Source organism: Colobus angolensis, unplaced genomic scaffold (assembly GCF_000951035.1).
Source record: "Colobus angolensis palliatus isolate OR3802 unplaced genomic scaffold, Cang.pa_1.0 Scaffold117, whole genome shotgun sequence".
NCBI lineage: Eukaryota > Metazoa > Chordata > Mammalia > Primates > Cercopithecidae > Colobus > Colobus angolensis.
Window position 1 is genome coordinate 151,465 of NW_012112808.1, and position 15,309 is coordinate 166,773.

The 15,309-nt window shown below is 38.1% G+C and overlaps 1 protein-coding gene across 3 annotated transcripts in view; it reads right to left on the reverse strand.

Moving 5' to 3' along the window:
* The window catches only part of ESF1 (ESF1, nucleolar pre-rRNA processing protein, homolog (S. cerevisiae)), a 69,424-nt gene that overhangs the window by 31,018 nt on the left and 23,097 nt on the right, over nt 1–15,309 (reverse strand). For all 3 annotated transcript variants that reach the window (XM_011962540.1, XM_011962547.1, XM_011962555.1), the window contains exon 9: nt 13,843–14,004. In XM_011962540.1, coding sequence (XP_011817930.1) covers nt 13,843–14,004 — 162 coding nt within the window. The remainder of the gene's footprint in view (nt 1–13,842; nt 14,005–15,309) is intronic.

Consider the following 15,309-nt stretch of genomic DNA (forward strand, 5'->3'; position numbering starts at 1 on the left):
TTACAGATGTGAGACACCACGCCCAGTCCATTTTATTTTTCTTTAAACTGTAAATACACATTTTAATATACAAATATATACAGATATATTGTATTTCTTTATGACTTTTTCCTCACAATGAAGCATAAACATTTTTAAAAAGACAGTAAAAGAATGTTTACCCTTTGACAACTGTGTGCTAAACAGCTTTCACCTGCCTCTTTGTCAGTTAATCCCCATCAAAAATGATAACTTAAACCTAAATTTTCTGACTTCAAGGCCTCTATGCTCTTTCCATAATCACAATAAACTGTTAATGCTATCCCAAATTTCATTATAAGCAGGCCCTACAGATTGCATTTGAAAAATCCACCTGTAAACTCGGGTGCCTAATCGTTTTCCTCCTTGGAAGTTTCCTGTCCACTGAAGCTATGAATATAGAAGGATATACTGAGGCTGGGGTACAACCAAAACAGCATTTCTAAGTCAATTTCAAAAACTTCTTTGTTATAAAAAACAAAAGGAAATGATAAACACTTCAATTTCCCTAGCATTCAAATATTTAAGAACATTTATTTTTTTATTTTTTATTTATTTTTTTTTGAGGCAGAGTCTCGCTCTGTCGCCTGGACTGGAGTGCAGTGGCCGGATCTCAGCTCACTGCAAGCTCCGCCTCCCGGGTTTACGCCATTCTCCTGCCTCAGCCTCCCAAGTAGCTGGGACTACAGGCGCCCGCCACCTCGCCCGGCTAGTTTTTTGTATTTTTAGTAGAGACGGGGTTTCACCGTGTTAGCCAGGATGGTCTCGATCTCCTGACCTCGTGATCCGCCCGTCTCGGCCTCCCAAAGTGCTGGGATTACAGGCTTGAGCCACCGCGCCCGGCCTTAAGAACATTTATAACAATCACAATTAAATTCAAACTTGATTTTTCTTGTTGCAATCTAAATATTTTCTTCCATATTTATTAGAGTGAGTTTATATAAGTTAACCATAATTCCTCTACTTTTAAAAAGACTTTCCAAATAACTACTAAGAAAGCAGTACCTTCCCAAACATTTTCCTACATGGTAGACACAATGACAATGTCTGTACACCATGACAGAGAAAACGGAGGAAGCAACCAGAGAAGAAAACAGCCTAGGGGCTCTGGTGGGCCTAAGGATGAAAGGGATCAAGATTATGGCTAATTTGTCATCCACTGGTGGTAGGCTGATTGGGAATCCTTGAAATAGAGTGATCTTTTAAGGTTTACTCTTTCAACTTTTGTATTTGTAATTAACTGCCTACTTCACTGGCAGTGTCCTTTACACAGTATTTGAAAGAGTATACCGGAGAAAAATGAGTTGTATATTTAAAAAATAAAAATAAAAAAAAGGGCAGGGCACAGTGCCTCATGACCGTAATCCTAGCATTTTGGGAGGCTGAGGCAGGCAGATCACGAGGTCAAGAGACAGAGACAGACCATCCTGGCCAACATGGTGAAACCCCGTCTCTACTAAAAGTACAAAAATTAGATAGGCGTGGCACCTATAGTCCCAGCTACCCGTGAGGCTGACGCAGAGGCAGAAGAATTGCTTGAACCTGGGAAGTGGAGGTTGTAGTGAGCCGAGATGGTGCCACTGCACTGCAGCCTGGTGACAGAGCGAGACTTTGTCTCAAAAAAAAAAAAAAAAAAAAAAAGAGAGAGAGAGAGAAAATATAGAATGAGGGTAATGAGAATCAAAATAATATTAAAATTTAGGACTTCAATACAGTCACATGTCCGCTAATGATGGAACACTTTCTGAGAAATGTGTTAGGCATTTTTATTGTTGTGCAAACATTAAAACAGAGTATACTTACACAAACCTAGAGGTGTATAGCTTACTACACATCCAGGCTAATGTCATACCTTTCTATCATTGTGTGAACATCATAAGACAGTATACTTACACAAACCTAGATGTTATAGGTTATTACACATCTAGGTTATACGTATCACCTATTGCTCCTAGGCTATAAACCTATACAACATGTTACCGTACTGAATGCTGTAGGCAACTGGAACACAACAGTAGTATTTGTGTATGTAAACACAAAAAAGGCAATGTGTTGTGCAAAAACATTATGACAGCACTAGTTGATAAGAACTTTTCAGCTGTACTATAACTCTTATGGGACCACTGTTGTATATGCAGTCCACTATTGACTGAAATGTTGTTATACAGGGTATGAATGCATTTTCCACAGCTTGTCTTATAAAGCTCTATTTCTATTCTTATCAATTCTCTGATGACAGAATCTACTAAAAATCTGTGACAGTTCTTCTGTCTCCTAGTTTTATGATCTTAAGCAAGTCTATGCCTCAGTTTTCTCTTCTGCAAATGGGGTACTAACCACCTTGAATAACTTAATGTAATATTGTGTGTGAAGCACCCAGAATAGTTCCTGATGCAGCACAGGCAACCAGTAAGTGCAAACTTCCCCTTCTTCCCTCAAAGGATCTTTTTTTTTGTTTTTTTTTGAGACGGAGTCTTGCTCTGTCCCTAAGGCTGGAGTGCAGTGGCGTGATCTCAGCTCACTGAAACCTCCGCTCCCGGGTTCATGCCATGCTCCTGCCTCAGCCTCGCAAGTAGCTGGGACTACATGCACCCGCCACCAGGCCCAGCTAATTTTTTTTGTATTTTTAGTAGAGACGGGGTTTCACCATGTTAGCCACGATGGTCTTGATCTCCTGACCTCATGATCTGCCCACCTCGGCCTCCCAAAGTGCTGGGATTACTGGCGTGAGTCACTGCACCCAGCCCCTCAAAGGATATTTTAAAATGTAATTCTTCTGGATCAAAATTATGCATCTAAGAATTAAATTTTTAAAATTCCCGTTTACAGCAATGGGATCCTAAAACAAAATATGTTTTATGACGCTCTAAGCTGACAATGCTTAGGAAAAGTGTGGTTAAGTCCTACAGAGACAGACTTGGGATTATTATTTTTTTGAGATGGAGTCTTGCTCTGTTGCCCAGGTTGGAGTGCAATGGCATGATCTCGGCTCACTGCAACCTACACCTCCTGGGTTCAACTGATTCTCCCGCCTCAGCCTCCCGAGTAGCTTAGATTACAGGCACCTGCCATCATGCCAGGTTAATTTTTTTTTTTTTTGTATTTTTGTAGCGACAGGGTTTCACCATGTTGTGATCCACCCACCTTGGCCTCCCAAAGTGCTGGGATTACAGGTGTGAGCCACCGCACCCGGCCCAGACTTCAAATTATTAGGAAAGCATATACCTCCAAAGCGTATGCTTCAATTTACTACGAAAGCACATCATTCCAAACACCAATGGGAACTCAGTGGTTACTCATCTTTGGGTACACACAGGATCAGGTTTTCAAGGTCATGCTAAAGAATTTTACAGATAAAAGTTTTCCACATCACTGAATGAGCAGACTGAGCTAAGGATATATCTTTTTTATGTATTTTATTTTTTAATTGTTTTTGAGATGGGTCTTGCTCTGTCACCCAGGCTGGAGTATAGCGGCATGATCTCGGCTCACTGCAACCTCCACTTGCCGGGGTTCAAGAGATTCTCCTGCCTCAGCCTCCCAAGTAGCTCGGACTATAGGCACGAGCCACCATGCCTGGCTAATTTTTGGTATTTTTAGTAGAGATGGAGTTTCACCATGTTGGCCAGTCTGGTCTCTAACTTCTGACCTCAGGTGATCTGCCCACCTTGTCCTCCCAAAGTGCTGGGATTACAGGCATGAGACACCATGCCCAGCCAGGTATATCTTTTGATAGCTATTTGATGACAACTATCCCACCACCCACCCTCAGTGAAGATTAAATTGAGGAAGGAAAGTACCCTCTCACTCCCACATAAAACCAGCAGATTCAGTTTGCCCAGCCACCAGTTCAAGCCACAGGAGGTTTTACTGGCTTCACCACGGACCTCAATGCCAAAAATTACCATTGCATATTGAATACAGTAGTGAGCAAAACTGTCTATAACAGTCTAACTGAACAGACACTGAGAAAGGTTGCAAATCTTTCAGAGAACACAAAATGGCAATATGGTCCCAGAGTGAGATTAAATTTTGTATCAAACCAAAGATCTACAGAAAAGTTACTTATGCCCTATCCAGGCTGGGCCCTGTGGCTCACGCCTGTAATCCCAGCACTTGGGAAGGCCAAGGTGGGTGGATCACCTGAGGTCAGGAGTTCGAGACCAGCCTGGCTAACTTGGTAAAATCCCATCTCTACAAAAAAAATAAATAAATAAAAATTAGCTGGGTGTGGTGGCGTGTGCCTGTAGTATCAGCTACTCAGGAGGCTGAGGCAGGAGAATCGCTCGAACGCGGGAGGGAGAGGTTGCAGTGAGCCACGACAGCCCCACTACACTCCAGGGTGACAGAGCAAGACTCCCTCTTGAAACAAACAAACAAAAAAGTAAAGTACTTATGCCCTATTCTTTACTTGGCTCCAAAACCTGAAACTATGGTAGAAATTAGATTTTATTTTGTGTATAATTTTATCGGTATTTCTGAGCTTTCAAAAGTTAAACGATAGAAAGTTCTCCAGTTGGCACAACAAATTAATACAATGCTTTCAAAAAGCAGGGCATGGTGGCTCATGTCTGTAATTCCAGCGCTTTGGGAGGCCAAGGAGGGAGAACAGCTTGAGGCCAGGATTTTGAGGCCAGCCTGAGCAACGTAGTAAGAGCCTGGCTCTACAAAAAATAAAAAATGAACTAGGTAGACATGGTGGCACACACTTGTGGCCCTAGATGCCTGGGAGGCTGAGGTAGGAGGATCGCTTGAGCCCATGTGTTCCGGGTAACAATGAGTCATGACTGAACCACTGCATTTCAGCCTGGGCAACAGAACAAGACCTTGTCTCTTAAAAAGATAAATAAATAAATAACACTGAGACGAGATACAAAGATGCTATACTCAAAAATGTATCTGTGAGAAAATGTAATAAAAGGTTACTATGTTATCCATTTAGCAAAACTTTATGAAGAACCTATAGCATAACATCAGGGCCCAACTTTTCAATTTTGCAATAATGAAACTGTTAAAGCAAGTAGTATGATTGAGTTCTGTCAAAATAACACACGGAACACGTGCAATGAAAAGTGACAGCTTACTAGCCAGGCAGTTAGAATACAGATAGAATGATGAAGGACCACCACAAATAGAATAGCAAAAGTTTTGCTTTCCAGACCAAAGAATTCGTAACTTCAAACAAATCAGCATAGCTGTGGGCTATGGGAAAACAATACATGTGACAAGTTTTCTTTTCTTGAGCTCACTTGGGGCAGACTGCAAGTTTAAGGCACAGTTATTAAAAAAAAAAAGGTATTAACAGTATGGTCTAGAAACAGTGGCTATACATGCAAACAGCGGGAAGGACTATATTAACAGAATCATCCTAGATCTTTGCAACCAGAGGATCTTGCTGATTTACACATTTTAACTGGATTCCTGTGGGGGGATGTGGGAGGGAACCAGATCAATTAACCTGAAACTTCATAAGGCATTGCCTTATAAAATAAAATAAGGCTGGGCATGGTGGCTCATGCCTGTAATCCCAGCACTTTGCGAGGCCGAGGCGGGTGGATCACAAGGTCAAGAGATCGAGACCATCCCGGCCAATAAACATGGTGAAACCCCATCTCTACAAAAAATACAGAAATTAGCTGGGCATAGTGGCCCACGCCTGAAGTCCCAGCTACTTCTGAGGCTGAGGCAGGAGAACCACTTGAACCTGAGAGGCGGAGGTTGCAGTGAGCCGAGATAGCGCCACTGCACTCCCGCCCGGGCAACAGAGGAAGGTCTCGAAAAATAAATAAATAAAATAAAATAAAATAAAAATCAATATTATTAAGAGAGAAAACAGTCTACCAAATAATTCAAGAAGCACTGAGAAAATAAGCAGCAATCATATGGAGGAAATGTATTAGCATCATTTTTAGATAACTCCAACTGCTTCTCATTTTTATTACACATTTCAAACATGACTCCAATATTTTTTGCACAGTATGAAGTTATAGCTTATTGCCTTACAAACTCTTCAGAGTCAATCTGTTAACTGGATGATTCAAGGAAGGAGCTCACGCTTAGGTTTTAAAATTCTAGCCACTTACTAGCTCTGGGACTTCCTACAAGTTACAAGAGTGCACTGTGACTTGGTTTCCTCCCAACCACCAAAATCTGAGGCAAACTACAAATTCTTTTAGCTTATTTATTTTAAGTTCAGGTTTTCCATTTAATGCCCTCTCCTATATTCGATTCAAAATTTTAAACATCTGGTTATTTTAAAAGTTCTGACCAAAAAAAAATTTGTGAATATATTTCAAATAATAAGTACATTGGTAATAAATGAAAATGGAGCCAAAACTAAACAGTGAACAGGTTTTGAGACGTCTAAAAATTAAAATGATTGAAATGGGCTGCCTAACAAAATGAATGCCCAACTAATTCAAAAACATTTTTACTTCTAAATAAAAAGAATGAATAATACAATGGCCATATACGCATGTCATTGATGTCTCTGTTTAAGCTACTCAGTGGAACAACTGAACAGAGAAATGGAGATAAAATAAATGTGGCGGGGCAAGACAAATGATAAAAAGCAGATACCAGAATAAAAATGAAATTACAACTGTGAAGAGTGGAGGAGGAAAAAGCATAACAAAGGAAGAGCTACACCCCTACTCCACACCCAAGGAACAGGAGTCAAAAAGAGACTCCTCTTGCTGTGTGAGACAGTAAGAAAAGTCCTTGCCAGCAAGGGACAGTAAGAGGCACCTCTAGTTTTCTGGCTTCCATGCCTCCTTCCCAAGAGTAAGTATTCTAGAACTCTGTGTGCTCCTGACAAGATATCCCAATGACATTCACATCCCTACCACTATTAAAGCTTTAAGACCATCAAAACTAATCTCAAAATCCCTTTATTCATATTTACATCTGCCACCACATGAAGTTTACAATTTTCAAATCATTCCTTTTCCCAAAACAATGCTGAACATCCTCAATGACTAAAGCCATTCTACTCACTAATCAGTTAATCAGTCAGTCATTAGCTATTAACAAAAGCCCCCTTACCCATTTATCCGCTCACTGGAATTTCACTAAAACTTAGCTCTCTTCTGAGGACACTGCTTCCCCTCTCTCTCTTTTAGGAGATGAATTTTTCTCTCCCACTGTCCCTGCGACTCACTGCCAATTCCCATCCACTGACTGGCCCTCCTCCCCAATGCCTCCACTCTGAATACCATGTTTTCAGGCTGTACTAGATAGACTACACTCTTCCTTATTGTAGATATCTTTTTTGAAAGCAAATTCTTCCAGAACCTGATGTAGATATCTAATGACCGCAGTTGCTCTCCTCATTTTAATTTTAGCTCACTGTCACTCTTTCCAATACTCCTGTCATAATTCTTGGTGACTTCAGTATCCACACGGATGATCCTTTGGCCTCACAGTTCACTGACCTCCTCTCCTATGGTTCTACACTCTACCCCATCTTAGAAATTCACTGTCAGGATTGTAAACAGACCATGTGATTGATTACCCAAAGTTGCAATCCCACCACAACCTTACTTTCCAAGCATCCTACTCTTCTACCACTAGCTCCAATCTTTTCATTTTAACCCATTTATGCCTGAGGTTGCAATTTTTTGAATTTTTGCAATCAAACCTTGAGCAGTAGGATATAAGTAACTTCCACATGCTTAGCATTCCAATAATGGACCACTAGGCATAAGTTAATCTCTCTAGTAATCTGAGACTAACAATTCCCTTGGAGTGAAAGTGGCATCATGCTTATAATGGAAGCATGTCTTAGTTTTTGGAAGTTACATTTTGAAGTGCTTTTTTTTTCAAGTGTCATGGTGCCTGCAACTTTCTATCAAATATTTTAGTAAGAGTTGCCTGTACTTACTGTCTCCAATTCCTCTCTTCCCATTCTTCCTTCAAACCATACTACTCACTTTCATTCCCCATCATCCCACAAAAATCATTCAATATCACCAGTGAGCTTCACACTGCTAAATCCAATGGTCATTCTCAGTCTGCATTTTATTGACCCATATTCTCACTGAAATGCCTACTTTATTGGCAGGCTGAATGCCCCACAATTCTGAATTTCCTCCTGCTTCTCTGATAGCCTCTCCAGCTGCTCGGAATGGTCCAGGCTCAAGTCCTCTACCTCTAGATGCCAGAGTGCTCCAAGGATCAGCCTTTGAACCTTCTTTTTTTTTTTTTTAATCTATACTCACTACCTGGTTGTTCTTATTCACTTTCAGAGATTTATGCAATGAAGATTCTGTAATTTATATCTCCACCAGCCCTGTACTCTTAACTGTATACCCAACTGATTCCTTGACATGTCTGTTTAGGTATCAATGGGGATCTTGAGCTCAATGTATGGGAAAAAAAAAAAAAAAGAATTCTTGATGCTCCCTTACAAACATGTTCCATCCACAAGCTTCATTATCTGAAAATTACTCCAACAGCCATTTAATTGATCTCCCCAATTTGGTCCTTGCCCCCCACTTAAATCTACTTATCTATAGCAGCAAGAGTGATCCCGTTAAACACAAAAGTCAGATTTGACTGATCCTGAGCTCAAAACTCTCCAGTGGTTTCTCATCTCAGTCACAGAAATTCATGTCTTTATAACAGCCTACAAGGTCTTCATGTCTGGTTCCAAACTACCTCTCTGATCTCAGTTACTTCTCTCCTCCACTCTAGTCACACTGTTCTCCTTGGATTCCTCAAACATAAGAGACAAAGTATAGCTTCAAGGATACTCCTTTGCTACTTCCTCTGCTCACACAGTCTTCCTGGGCCAGGATCACTCCCTGACCTCTGCTTCCTTTAGATCCTGGTCAAATATGTTTCATATGTATCTGTCACCTGTTTGGTCTCTCCTTCACCAGATTATAAGATCTGCGAGTTCAGGGATTTTTATGTTTTGTTCACAAGTGTATAGAATAATTCCTGGCACAGAGTAGGTGTTCAGTAAGTACTTGATGGAGTAATGAAGGGAAGTTGGGGTTCTGGAGAATGCTGAGTAGAAAAAAGACCAGCTATCCATTTCACTAGTATCTATGAAGCCAGAGATAGCTAAGAAAAACAGGACTTTCATCATATTTAATATTTTAAGATTATAAACAAAGAAACATGGCATTATTTGTTTATTTCTGGATGGAATTTCATATATAGTTTATATTCAGCTTGCATTATCTACAAAAAATATTACGTAGATTAACTGGACTATTAATACAAGGGAAGTTATATAAAGAGAGAAAACTGATTACACTTCATTTATACATGTATTACAAATTTCCCAACAAGGTATATTTCCTGATGAAGGCCCAACTGGCTAATTATATGCATCACCTTATCTACCCATTAGTTAAGTTGGCAGGATACCTTTAGCAATGCATTGAGATAGGAAATATAGCTCCACATACATTAAAATAATTAAGACTAACTTTCTTTAAAAATTCTATAATTCAACATTTTTACTTATTTGTAATCTTAATTAATAAAACTGTATTACTACATTTCCATAGGAACTAAAATATTGATAGAAAGAGTAGCTCATTCCAGTTGTTATACCCACGAACCTGTTATCAGTTCCCTTAACACTTACCCTTAAAAGAAATTAAACTCCTCATGTACTATACTGTATAACCCAATGTAAAAAGGTAGAAAGTTTAAATAGTCTAAACTAGAATTTCTTTGGAAAAATCAAACAAAACCATAACAAATGTTAGTGATTAAGAGCACTTATTTTCCTGAAGAGATTAATATTTTGGAGATTCAAGCTACAGAACCAATGAATGATATGGTATAATCTCACACTGACCCTCTATGGTTTACTGAAGTATAACATCAAAAAAAAGTCCTGAGGTTCAGGGTAACTGTTACCAAAAACACACATTTCTTAAGACATAAATTCACTGAAATATACACGTCATGAAAGTACTTTGTTGTTTATAACGTTTATAAGTATCTCTAAGCAAAAAAGGTATTATTAGTTCCAAATTCCATACAAATAAACTGAGGTACAGACTGTTCAATGATCATGTGTGTGTGTGTGTGTGTGTGTGTGTGTGTATATATATATATCTCACACAGAAAAGCCCTTTACACTTGTATGTGCATGCGTACATGTACCAATACTCCATTAGGGGCCTTCAAAATATTACAGTTTAAGACTTTTGAAAACTCATCATACATTAAAATATCAATTTTCTCCTATTCAATTAAAAGTAAAAAATACATATCCAATGTTGACGATAATTCCGTGAAACTGACACTCTTACTGATTGTTGAAGGTATTATAAGCTGGTACAACACCTTCAGAAAGCAATTTGGCAATAACTTAAAGACACAAAAAGTATTCTGCCCTTTCTTAGTAATTCTATTTCTGGGAATCTATCCTAAGAAAATAATTCAAACTATGGAAAAAGTTATAGGTTATTTATAACATCCCAGATACTTGGCATCTGAGATTTAACATTTGAGGTTTTGACACTGGTAGTTTTAACAGCTTGTGAGAGAACCACAGGTTGATCTACAGCACATGTAAAGTTGCTGTGTGAGCAAGGAAGTCACGTAACTAACTGGTGAGTTAAGCCTGAATACTAGCATCAGCTTCTCATTGTGGCCTGGTTGTTCTCTACTAGTCCTGGCATGCTTGGAAACATTTCTAGGCTGGAAGAGACGAACAACACACCTTTGTTTTAAAAGTTTTTAAAATTAAAAGGCCCTGAAAAAGCAAGCCAATTACTTGATGATGTAAATGAAGAGATTTAAGAAAAGCTTGATATTTTAGGGTTTGAGATCTGTCCTGCTTTTTTTTTTTCAATGTTGTAGGTCCACTATAGTGAAAGATTAGAAACCTAATCAAATATTCAACAACAGAGAAATGGTAAATTAAACTGTAATCTTCTTAACCAGTGGTTGAATTAGGATAGTGGAATTACAGATGATACTCTTTCATTTTACATTTTCACTTCATAAGGTCAACATTACCCTAATACCAAAAACCAATACAAGAATGAAAACTACAGATCATATTCCTTTTTGCCACAAGTACAAATATTTTAAATAAAATATTACTAAACTAAGCTAGGAATATACAAAAAGATAAGGTATCATAACCAAGTTGGGGTTTATCCCAGGAAACGTAAGCATTGCTTAAATTTTCCAGTTACAGATAACAGGTGTAAATACCACTTTTAGGTATTTGCCCTACGTAACTATGTTTTGTTTGTTTGTTTGAGACAGGGTCTCATTCTATTGCCTAGGCTGGAGTGCAGTAGCATGATCACAGCTAACTGCAGCCTCAACCTCTCTGAGCTCTGGTGATCCTCCCACCTCAGCCTCCCCAGCAGCTGAGACTACAGGCATGTGCCACCACCACGCCCAGCTAATTTTTGTATTTTTTGTAGAGATGGAACGGTTTTGCCATGCTACTCAGGCTGGTCTCAAACATCTGAGGCTCAAGTAATCCACACACCTTGGCCTCCAAAAGTGCTGGGATTACAGGCGTGAGCCACTGTGCCCAGTCTCATAATTATGTTAATAAAGATGCAATCTAGATGTGGTCCACTTAGTGTGGGAACCTATATCATATATCTGTATCTTATAACTGGCATTATATATTTCTGAAATATTTGCTATAGAACACCTCAATCCAGTTTATTTTAGATCTGCTTTCTCAAACAGATAACTGAACACTTCAATTTAAAAATGCTCATATTAAAATATATTCAGTAAGCTCATTCTAAGATTAGAATTAAACTACAATGTATTCAACTTAAAAGACAGAATTCAACATTTCTTGGAATCGTAAAGTCAAGGGACTCAAGTAAAATATTTCTTCACAGACATCTCTGAGTGGTATGATTACGTAGCCTTATTGTGGAGATTTACTGACACAGAGAGCTCAACCCCTTAAAGCAGCCTTCAGTTCTTTTGTGAGATAATTCTAATAACATAGATAATTCCTCTTTATATTATTACATTAAAATCTACCTTCCTTCAACTTTTATCCAGTGGCAGTACTGCTAACCTGTGAGGTAATAAAAGAGATTAAGTCTCCATTTACATATTCTGCAAGCATTTAAAAATAGTTGTTAAAATCACTTTTTAGACTTTTCCTCTCCAGGCCAAATCAATTGAGTTCTCCCAACCACTTGTCATATGATACAACAGTAAACTTCATTTGTTCTCATCACCACTTCCTGCAAAAGCCAAACATTTAAAACAAATGGGTTGCAACACAGCACTTCATTCCTGTAGGAATATGCAGCAGACCATCCTAGCAAATTTACTACAATAGCCAGTGTCCACCCTAGCAAATTTACTACAACAGCCAGTCAATCCTCAAATATCAAAATACACTAATTTTTTTCAAATAAAAACCCATGTAAAAAAATGTTTTATTTCCACTACAAAAGCATGCTACTTATAAAAATGGAATTGATAACAGAACACTTTTAAGTTTTAAGCAATGGTATTCCTACAACTGGTTAGTACTCTTTCTCCTAGAGACTAATACAGGCTAAAGAACTGAACCCTTATACAAAAGTATATCTGGTTTTAAAAGTTATACATATATATAATATAAACAGCAGTAATCTACAAAAACAGTATTGGCTGCAAAAGTCCATGCTGATTTGCCCAGCACTGTTGAAAAAAATGTGTACAGTAGTCCCCCACTATCTGAGGAGGATACATTCCATGACCCATAGTGAATGTCTGAAACCGTGGATAGTACTGAACCCTATAGATAGTATGTTTTTTCCTGTACATCTATAGCTATGATAAAGTTTAACTTATAAATTAGGCACAGTAAGAGATAAATAACACCAACAATAAAATAGAACAATTATACTGTAATAAAGGTTATATGAATATAATCTCTCTTCCTCTTTCTCTTTCAAAGTATCTTATTGCACTATACTGGATAACAAACTGCAGAAAGTGAAACCATGAAAAAGGGGCAACTGCTGTTTACTAGAGAATGATCTCATTTATCCCAGCTTTTATCTTTGTTTAGCTTTGACATGGTTGTAATTTGTTTTGTATTAGTATTATTTTACTCTACTATGCTATATTTCTTTGACTATTTGCTGCAAGACTGAAGATGGAAGACTATGTACTACATATTTTGTGTTAGGGAAACCTCATGAATTAAGGACTATTGGGGGTTATGGAAGAAAAGGTCACTTAAGAATTAAACAGGCCGGGTGCGGTGGCTCAAGCCTGTAATTCCAGCACTTTGGGAGGCCGAGATGGGCGGATCACGAGGTCAGGAGATCAAGACCATCCTGGCTAACACTGTGAAACCCCGTCTCTACTAAAAAATACAAAAAACTAGCTGGGCGAGGTGGCGGGCGCCTGTAGTCCCAGCTACTCTGGAGGCTGAGGCAGGAGAATGGCGTAAACCCGGGAGGCGGAGCTTGCAGTGAGCTGAGATCCAGCCACTGCATTCCAGCCCGGGCGACAGAGTGAGACTCTGTCTCAAAAAAAAAAAAAGAATTAAACATATTCAAAAGAAGTGTAATAACTTTAGAATACATGGTGCCTGGATTCAAGTTTCTATATCTTGAGAATACAGGCTCAAACCTAGGAAAGGCTACTCTGATAAATGAACAGGAATAATTTTAGTTAGTAAATCAAAGAAACCAATTAAGAATAAGCTGGTAAGAGTCTAAAATGCTAGTCGTTAAGTTCGTTAAATGGTGTATGCAAATACGATGTTAAGGTCCTCACCAAGACATTTCCAGCTCCTTCATATTTAAAATGTACTCAACATACTGAAATTGGAAAAAGAGAAAACATTTAGTAACTAATTCTTACCTGGAACCCATTTAATTTCCATTTCCATGTCATTTTCTTTGCCTTTCTTTTCTTTCTCTTGAATAACCTGCAAGAGCTGCCTGTATTTAGCAATTTGTTCTTCATCATCCTTCTGACTTTTCTTTGTTTTCCCATCTTCTTCTACATTGACTCCATCATCACCTGATGAAAAGAAAAGTTCACTTAATACACAGAAACAATTCACTTCTAACTCTAGTCTTCAGATCTTATGGTCACTCTCTTCTAAGAGATGCTGCTAAGACCATAGGATATCAAAATCAGACTTAAATTTCTGAAAATTAAATGAAAGACCTTAGGGTCTCATGTAGAATAAAAATCAGTTGCAATATAAATTTGCACTGTCACAGTAGTACGCTTGGGAATTCCCCCTTTTCATTAAAATTTATATTGGATAATAACTGCAGTCACATAACATCTTTGGGCTTCTCTTTCCTATAAGTTGCAAGATAATGAAGATGGCATTTTATCCCTCTTTATGTCCTCCACTATCCAGCACAGTGGCTTTAAAATGTTATGCTGAATAAATGTAGGCTGAACACTGTTGGGATGAATTTGGTTTGCAGATTCAGCTATTCAGACTGAAGAGAAGAGATAAAGGCAGTTGTTTATAATCCAAACCTAAGAATATTGGAACCTTTCCACTTTTGAGTAAGCACGCTTACTCCAACGATCTCATTAATATGTTAAGAATAAAAATGAATTAGGAGTTACTTCAATTAATTTCACTGTGTGGAAAAATATTCACATTTGCACTTCCTAGTTCTATAAAAATAATTAAAATACAAAGAAACAGTATAAAATTCACAGGCAACAAATACCCAAGAAAAAAAAATACACCAAAAAGTTTGTTCTACATTTCCACTGCAAGTCTCCAAATCAAAAACAAATCAGAAACCTGGGTTTTAATGCAAACCATACAGACTTACTGAACTGACTGTCTCAAGTAAAGGAAACCCTACTAGCAGAATAATGACGTCCCTCTCCTCTATAACCTATGGCTAACTGCTCACCAAAAATGTCTGACATTATTAAGCATTTAGCTGGGAAACATCAGTGTCAACAGATGGTCCTTGTATCTTTTTTAATTTTTAAAAGTCATTTATTTTTTCTTTTTTCAGCAAGTTCATATAATCAATGTCCTTACATCTTAAAAAGGTGATATGGAAAAAAACTGGTTATGTAAATATTTCTATATGTATATATTTTTTTTCTTAAAATAAATAAAAAATGGTCCAGGACATTCTTTCCATCCTGTCACACTTTTATTTTCATTCAAACAGCTGAAATTCATTTTTTTCCTGTTTGTGCTTTGTGCCACAATAATAATGTTGGATGGAATTCTGTCATGTATCCCGTAATTCTTTTTTTTTTTTTTTTTTTTGAGATGGAGTCTTGCTCTGTCGCCCAGGCTGGAGTGCAGTGGCACAATCTCAGCTCACTGCAAGC